Below are 9,275 nucleotides of genomic sequence, written 5' to 3' on the forward strand. Positions count from 1 at the left end.
GGGACGGGCGGCTGAGAGACGGCGGGAGCGAGCCAAGTTACCTCATGACAAGCGGGGGCGGGGCCAAGCGCGCGCGGCGCAAGCGGCGCGAGCTCCCAGCCAGCAGCAGTTCCCTGCCGCGTCCGCCGGCCCGCCCCCGCTGCGCGAGAGCCAATGGCGGCTCGAAGCGGCGCGGCGGCGGCCAATCGGCGGTGGCGCGGCGGGCTCCCCGGCAAAATGGCGGCGCTGGTGGGGTGGATGTGGAGGCGCCGCCGTAACTCGCGCCATGCCCGGTAGCCGGCGGAAGGGGTCTTGCCTCAAGCCCGCCGCCCTGAGGAGGCGGAGCGGTGGGGGCGAGGAGCAGCCCACCCGGCGGCGGCCGGCGGAGCCCCCGGTAGAGCCCTCCGCAGAGGACGCGGCTGCGGTCAGCGGCGCGGAAAGCTGTGCGGGCCCGAGCCTGCTCGCGGGTGAGGCGCTGCGCGCTCCCCGGCCGTCGCCGTCGCGGGAGGCGGCGGTGCGCGGCGCTGCAGGTACGGCGGGAGCGGCCCCGGGGCCCTGTCCCAGCCGCCACCCCAGGAGACGCGGGGAAGGCGGGCCCTGACCGTGAGGAGGGGGCCGGTGCGAGGAACCCCCCGCCCTTCCCCGCCTGTGTGCCTTGGGAAGGAGCTCTTCTTGTCAAGGAGTGATAAAGAGCATCTTCCCGCGGCAGATAGTTAGAGCTGACCGAGGACGCTAGTCCACTCGAGGAGAGGATAAAGCCTGGCTGTGCCAAGTGCTGAAGTGTAAAGTGTCTCCTAAGATGCTTTTCACGTAGCAACTGCATCTTTTAAAATTATTTCTATAGGCTTCCGCATTTGCAACGTCATTTCTAAAGGGCAGGGGTGACAAGCTGAGCTTCAGACAGTGTGTTCAGTTCACTTACTGATGTGAGACAGCCGCAAGCTGTCTTAGAATAGCTATATAACTGCTTTTAACAGTCCTAGCTGACTGGCCCAATGGGGGAAGTATAGACAAAGGTAGGTTGTGACCCAGAACAGTTTGAGGGCCCATTAAAGTTTTGACCCAAATCAGAATCTGGGTGAAAGACATAGAGCAAGCAAGAATACAAAAGATTTTCCCATATATGTATACATAGTTTATCTGTCCATGTAAGCTGAAATCAATATCCTCTCAAGTAGCAGAATTGACAATTCTCATCCTTATATCAGGTGTTCAGTGTATAGCTGTCAGAGCTGTAATGCTCTGTTACCACTGTGGTGGTGTAACTGACAGATAAGAGTCATACAGTACATTAAATGTATAGTTGTGAACAATATTCCTATTGTAAAGAATGAGTGTCAACTTAATTTTCCTAACTTAAAGTTCCTAAAGCATCTTACGCCTTCTCCTGTTTTATGTTCTAAGTTATTTTGGCCTTTTATTTGTTGTTTTTAATGAGAATCATCTCCCTGTTCACAGAGTCATGTTTGCATAAAACACCAAAAAGATCGTTGAGTAGGAAATCCCGAATACCTACTTTCAGCTCTCCTATTAATGACACCGATGTACAGCAAGAAATCTTTTGGGATCCTCATTCACCAATTGCACACAGACTAGGTAATGTTAATAAAATCCACGCTTCAGCCTGCCTATTTGAGGCACGCAGTGGGAGTTCACTAAGAGTTCCCAAATTTCTTGAAAAAAGGTTCCTTTCTGTTATCATGGGTAGGTTGTTTGGTTTTGTTAAAAATCCATAAATAACCCATAAATTTTTCAATGTGGTGCTAAGCTCTGATTTTAACACATATATTTGAGTTATCTGACATACACTGCACTTTATAAATTGAATTCTTTTGCAGTTTTTTAAGAAAGTTTTTTGTTTGTTTTCATAGGCACTGGAAAAACCAAACAGTTGACCAGTAGATGCGTAGTAGAAATCTCAGACATTGTTAATCGTATTGCTCCTCAGGTAATTCTTACTAAAACAATGCTCTGCATATGCAGTCATCAGACAGTAGTTACAGTAGTGTATTTGTTTATCCTTAATCACTCTTCAGTTAAAAAGTAGAGTTTTTCACATACCAGGCTTACCTAGCAGTTGTTTTTAAGCATTTTGAATGGCATTAAATGCTGAAGTATAAGAACAAGACTCAGATGAGAGACTTCACAATAATATAAACATAGTAACATTGCTTTGTTATTCTACATAATTTGCCTTTTTACCTTATATGTTCTTGGTGTCTCCCCTTTGCTGTGAACCTGATGTCCACAGCCTGCAAAGTGAAAATAAAAGTACTGGCTTATTCTTTGCTTTTCATTAAGTGCAAGAAGATAACATGTCATTCCTAAAACAGTTATTTAGCTTGCAGAATATGCCTATTTGACAGGGCAATTTAAAATGTATTCATTATTTGGCATATTTGTGAGAAATTATACGTCAGAATTAGAAAATCACTGGTAAGGGATGCTACTTCCTTCCTTTTACATGATTACAGCACTGTCATAAACTTAAATAACACCAGGATTTTCGAGTATCTGTTGCTTATGTTCTTTTTTCTTAAAATAATGATTAAAAAATCTAAGGAAAAAGAAAACCTACATCAAACTACCCTGGTTGTTAGTAAAGTTCAAATTACTTTTGCCTGCTTACATGCAGTAATTTCCTACATCCCATGCCTCTGGCCCTCTAGGCAGTTTACCACTGCAGTATTGTATCTCTTAAGTTTCAGAATTCAAATCCAAGGCTCAACTTTGAAGCTCTGGAACAACTCCACGTAACTCCTGAACTTCATTTATTCTTGTTTAAAGGTTCTACATATAAATGAGTTGTAATGGAAGAAGTCAGATTTTTTTCCTGGAAGCATACAGAATATGATTTCTTTCAAATTCTCTGATCTGTTAATGCGGCTTTGTGTGGTTAAAGACCATGTATCCGAACCAGCTCCTTAGTAGTACACTAAACTAGATCACAGCTTGTAACGTGAATATTGCAGATTATGTGTAAACCTGGAGTATTAGATTTGAGCACCAAAGTAGAATTCAGTTATTTTATTTCAAGTCCTGTCTTAAATCCATATAACGAAAATGATCCAATTATCAGTAGACAATATTGTAGTAATCTCACTGAACTTGTATTGGTTTAGCTCCTATCTGTGGCTTTCAACAGATTTGATCCAATGTAATTGATGTAGCAACTTTAATGCAGGGTGTATGTCTAGTCCAATCTTTATCTGCAATCAAATTGCTAAACATTACAAATCTAATCATTCAGGATGAAAAAGCAGGCTGTAATGAAGACTCCCTTTTAGGGACATGGATTGGTGAGGATGCTATTCCCTGTACACCTGGAGTAGTAAAAGTGCGACCTAGGACAAAGTTAAGTTGTACAAGGTAAATTACAGTTTTGTCTTGCCCATCACAGCTGGGCCTTCATTAAAAAAGGTTAGTTGGTGTGCCTTTATGTATAGTGAACCATGGAACTGTACATTAGCATACAAAATGTTTTTAACTTTGGGCTTGTCATCTCTTCTTAAGGGGTATTTCTTGGGAATTACCAGAAAGAGTGCACCTTAACTGTACATTGAAAGTGGTGGGATTCAGTCATATTCTCTGTAGTTGTTAAAACTAGAGAATGAACAATTCTTTCATACAGTCATTCTGTTGAGCTTTGCTAAACCTTCTTAGAAGGTCTGACTTTCTTTCTATTTTGTTTTGTTTATTAATATAGAGATCTTAAAATAAAAAATCCTGAAGAGGAGCTCATGAAATTGGCTAAGGAATTTGATAAAAATCTTGTAGAGCTAGATGCTGTTCAGGAACAAGAGAAGCTTGGTCATGACGTCATCCAGAGCGCCTCAGAGTCTTTAAATCATTCTAAAGCTGAAGTAAATAGGAAGAACCTGAAATCACTCCTTGGTGAAGTTTCTGAAACAGATACTGTTCTCTCCCAGAAACCAGTTGGACAGAGCACCGGTATCCCTGCTGCAGACCTCTGTCAATCTAGCAGTCAGAAATCTATAGACCTTGAGGCTGAAGTAGCCCTTCATGCTCTTTTTGACTGCTCTACCCAGAAGTGTAGTGGACAGTTGAGCCAAGGACTATCAGATGTGTCTTTAAATAATAGTTTCCATGAAAATAAAAGCACCTTGGAGAAGGAACACCTTCCTGAGCAAATTAAAGACACCCAACCTTGCAATTCAGAGGCATATAAAAACAATACTCTATGTACACTAGGACGCTTGAACCAGGCTTTTCCAAAATCTGATGCTCACACACGGACTAAAAAACATCCTTTGAAGCCACAGTTGGTGGCTTCCAGTAAGCTTGATGGAGCCGTTAATGACGACTTGGATGACTGGGATTCAGATTTTTTGGCAGATGACTCTTTTGTGATGCAAATAACCCAAAATCCTGAATTGATAAGTACTGAAGAAGCACCACCAGTTCCTACAAACCCATCTGTGCATGGTTTCAGTGATGCTAGCAGAACTAATGAAAGAAGTAGCTTCAATTCAGTTACTTGTTTGGGGAGTATACATGAATCTAACAGTTTGCAGTTTTCACCTTTGAAACATCCTAGTAAAAACACAAGAAACACTGTAAAATCTCCTTTACAAAAGCCATACAAGACACAAACCTCAAAGACAGAGACCACACCCTTCCATGGCAAAAGTAACACTAAACCAGATAAAATAAATCCTGTCTGGAAGAGTGCCCAAAATAGTGGTTTGAACTGTGTATCTGTTTCATTGCAATCTGAACTGAAGAATGGAAATGAAACTGTCCAGCCTAAAAGTGCCTCTCTTCCTGTTTTTCCTTCAAGATCTAATCCTCATAGACAATGGTCTGGAAAACCTGGGAATAACACACATGGTATTTTCTGTGAATCATCCAGTGTTTCTACAAATATGAAACCTAAGGATCTAACTAAAGTGGTTAACCAAGCTAATGCAGCTCACTTAGATCAAGCTGAAATACCAAAGAAGTGTTCTCTATCATTTGATGACTGGAATGAACCAAAATTCTCTGATGAGATATTAGATATGTTTTGTGAATCCAATAGTCTATGGGATGCAAATTGTGAGGATGATGAATTGCTGTATCAGGTGTGTGATGATATAGAAAAGCAGACTCAGAGCCAGGATGTTAAACAAGGAAATGAAAGTGCTAAAACTATACAAGGAACCAGTTTTAATTCCAGATCAAATATTGATAACAGCTTCCCAGCATCTAAACAAGGACTACCTGATCTCTTGGCACAGAAAACAAATGCAAAACAGGATGCTTTCTCAATAAACGGTTTCTGTAGGAATTTGTCAAAGGTTCCACATGGGCTGGCCACAACAGGTCACACAGTGAACTGTAAAAATGTCTCAAGTCCTCAAACTGTGATCTTGGGTACTTCCACGGAGTGTAAATACACACTGTCTAAAAACTGTCATCAAGCTGCTTCTGAAGATACTACAAAGACTGTTGCAGGAAAATGGTACAGGTCAAATTCTGTGCCGTCAGGAGAGACTGGTTCTGAAGTAAGTCCTGTTAATGCAGTAAATATTTTTGGTAGCAAAACTCTAGACAGCTCAGATCTTTTGTATGATACCAGGAAGATGCCAAGTAACAGTTCTGGTAACAAAACATCACTTATGCCTTCAAAGTTTAAGTTCCGAAAGACTAATAATTTGCAGGGTGCTCTTCATGTAGGGTCTGAAAAGGCAGAGAGTCATTCTGGCATTGGCATTACTCTGCAGGTTTTGGAAGGAAGCAAGAATCAGGTGAACGTGACTTTGCACAGCAGGCTTGACAATAAGAAGTCACCTTTCAAGAGGCACCTTTCAGAGTCTTTTGCACTGCCGACATCAGGTATTTGTCTTTATTGTATCACTGTTATACTGGTTTGCTTGTTTTCTTAGTGTAATCTGAATGTTAGAAAAATTTATACTGTATTGCAACTTAGAATAGGTGTCAATACTTGTTCAGTTTAGGTGTTAGTAAATATTCTAATGAAAATGTGGAGAACATTTTCTTCAAAATAAAACTGTTCTGATGCATCCCTTGAATTCCTAGATTTAAAGACTTTTTCCCATTTTCATTCCACTTCTCTCTCCAGTGACACTTGGAATCACTAGGATCAAATATATGCTGATGCCAGCACTCAGCATACCATATTCTTAAATTGATATTTAAAAACACTACTATTTTGATATGTATTAAATGTTGTAGTATGAATCTATGCTTTAATTTACAGCTCAATTTGAAAAACATTAGAAGTTACTTATCTGAGTCATGATTCATAAAACCCCAGTTAATGGTGGGGCAGGGGAAGAAGGCAGCAGGTCATGTGGGATGCCAATTTACTGTTGTACACCTAGAAACTGGAACCTCAAATCAGTGGTTCTGAAACCTCAGCCTGTATTGTTGTTTGCTCTGTGGCTAAAACTGCCAGTGAAATATTCTTGTGTTATCAGTCTAAACACTAACATTTTCTTTCACCTAGAGGGGAGGTCAGTCACTTTTCCATCATCAGGCGACAGTCTGTAATACTCCGTGCACTGCTGTTACTTGCTATGGAAATGCAGAACCAGCCAAGTGCCAGTCAGTCCTGTTTTTACTTGATCTCATGGCTTGGTGAAGTTTTAAGCAATACTAGTTTTGATAAAATGTGTTTTTTTGGTGTACTATTACCAACCTCAATTTTCAGGAAGCACTGTTACAAAAACAACAAAAAAATGAATTCCTGGAAAATATCAGCCAGCTTTATTTGAAGTATCAGTATGTTATCTCTGTTACTTCCTCAGCAAAGAACCAGATAAATGGAAAGTAGCAATTTCGGATGCTAAAGGGGAAGGGAGGGGAGGTAACTAGTCATTCTCAGGAATGTTCTAGAGAATAAAGGAATGACAAAGAATAGCATAGATTTTCTTTACAGATAAACAGTAACTGTTCTTATCTTCAATTTTTTGGTGAAAGGACATTGCTATAACAAAAACATGGATGCTAAGTAATGCTTTCAAAAAGTGATAAATATTTTTTCATGGACACCTGTTTTTTAAGAAGCAAACAGACCTTTTGTTTTATTTATTCAGTTTGAAAGATTACTTCTTAAAAATAAATTAATTGGAAATTGGTGTATAAACCCAGTAAAATTCTTGATATGTGCAAGGAGTGTTCCTGTTCATTGCACTGAGGTCAGGATTTTATTGCACGGGAATTTATAGTTCTGTATCACAACATATAAAATACTATGGCTAGCTATCATGTTCCTGTCTCCTTTGCCAATTTTTATTGCTACTTTTGACCTTTTTTCAACCTTTCTGGCTTTATTTGTGTGACACCTGTACTGTATCTGACCCCTGTGTCTATACCATCTCCATGCCCATATCTCTGCCTAACTCACTAAATTGTAGAGCCCTTTTCACTCTGATAGCCTTAATGTTCTTAACCCATCGCCATCTCCTATGTTGACTCCTGATGTCACAAGGTTCACCTGAAGGGCAGCCAAGTAAAATTTCCTTGAAGCAAATGTCTGCATCCCAGTATTTTCATTGGGAGGTAGTAATCGGTAACACTACAAAGGTCATGCATCTTATCCCCCCTTCCTGCCTTGGGGACAGGACAGATGAGCCATTTTTAACTTGGGTGCCTGGTATGTCAGAATAGTGTGCTCTTGCCATAGATCTTCAAACACTGAAAACAGATAAGTTAAAATACATATTGAACAACCTTGAAGGCTCCTAATACATGTTTTTTACTTACAGTGTCTGTGGTGGAAAATAAAAACAGAAAATGTTCTCAAGAGGAGATTGAAAGAAAAAAACAAGAAGCTCTTGCTCGAAGAAAATCCAGAATGCAGGCATACGTTAAAGATGCCTAAATTTGGAGTTTGCCTATTGAGTAAGTTTCGGGGAGGGAAATACTGTAATGCTGGAAGACACTTTTTAAATCCTGTTCACAGCTACCGGCAGCAAACTTTTTCTGTTTCTCGATTTAAAACAGTCGTGTCCTGCACTAATACTCTGGTGACATTTAGTCTTAATTAAGAACTACCAGTTGTAAACGTGTAGTCCCAAACTACCTTCAGCACAGTGAAGATTGTGCTGAGTTCACGTACTGTTATGTGTTGAAATTGTATAGTCTGAAAATCACCAGAGCATGAGAGCATTTGTATACACACCTAAATATATGTCAAAAACAGACTGTATGTGTTTTGGCTGTATTTCTCTTATTGCAAGTGTTTTAATTTCTAAGACTCTCAAGTACACTCAGACTAAGAAAACGTTTGTTCTCAGGTAGAAGAAAGGTTTAAGTTCTTGTTTAAAGAAAGTACAATCTAGAAAACAGCCAACATTGGAAAACTAATGGAAATGAACAGGATTTGGAAAGTGTGCTCAGTTTGTCTTTGTTACCTTAGGTAAAAATTGTACATAGCAAAGGAAAAATGTAATATAAAGGTTTCATAATGTGAAAAAGCATCCTGAAAATTATGTTTAAACTTTTTTTTTTAATTTTTTTACTTCCCTTCATGAAGAGTTGGTAATACTCCAGCTAACAAAATTGGATCACCTCTGTCTAAACGTGTGCTACTGAGCTAATTAAAAAAGGTAGCCTATGTCATTTTACCAAACCTTGAGCAATATATAATACATCAGATGAAATCTCAACAGCTATGAATCAGTTTAGCCTTATGGGTTGTACATATTTTTCAAACTAAAGGCTGTTAAAACATAAAAATGCAATGTCATGTCAGCTTAACAGGGGCTGATAGAATTTTTGATGTGATAGATGGGTGCAGAGCTCAAACTGCAAAAACTGCCTGTGGGTAAGTTGCAAGATATTTTTCAACTGAGAAATGCTTATATGTAAACATGTGACACTGAAAAGTGACTGTAATTTTTCTTTGTAAATAAATAACTTTGAAATGTACCAAAGGTTAGAGGAAGCTTTTGGTTTCTGTAGTATGTGCCATTTTTGTAACTGCTAAAAATGTAAGTACTGTATATTTGTAAAGCATCATTAAACTTTTTTTACGTTTTTCTAGTCTGTTCTGGAAAATACTGTACTACAGAAGCTGGTAAAAGGGAGTGATATGGGAATTCTGTATGGCCTTTACCTGAACATCTTTTCTTGGTAATTTACCCAGTTATTCCATGCCTCAGTTTTCTACCTGTTGTGGTGACAAAGTGCTTCCTTTAATCCATTTAAACTAGAAATCCTTGTTGGAGGAACTGGTTCTACATACAACCAGCTGCAGTAGAGTCATGAAATACTCGGCTATACTGGTTTTCAAACTAATTAACTTGCTTTTGTATTAACCACTATTC

At 39.8% G+C, this 9,275-nt stretch overlaps 1 protein-coding gene across 1 annotated transcript; it reads left to right on the forward strand.

The window, feature by feature from the left end:
* Nucleotides 1–265: 265 nt before the first annotated feature.
* ETAA1 (ETAA1 activator of ATR kinase) lies at nucleotides 266–7,828 on the forward strand (the record flags this gene model as incomplete). The annotated part of the gene is made up of 6 exons (XM_080616687.1): nucleotides 266–509; nucleotides 1,438–1,575; nucleotides 1,851–1,927; nucleotides 3,230–3,348; nucleotides 3,686–5,817; nucleotides 7,713–7,828. The coding sequence occupies 6 exons, from the start codon at nucleotides 266–268 to the stop codon at nucleotides 7,826–7,828; spliced, it is 2,826 nt and encodes a 941-aa protein (XP_080472813.1).
* Nucleotides 7,829–9,275: the final 1,447 nt, after the last annotated feature.

The sequence above is a fragment of the Psittacula echo genome (assembly GCF_963264785.1).
Source record: "Psittacula echo genome assembly, chromosome: 4".
Lineage (NCBI taxonomy): Eukaryota > Metazoa > Chordata > Aves > Psittaciformes > Psittacidae > Psittacula > Psittacula echo.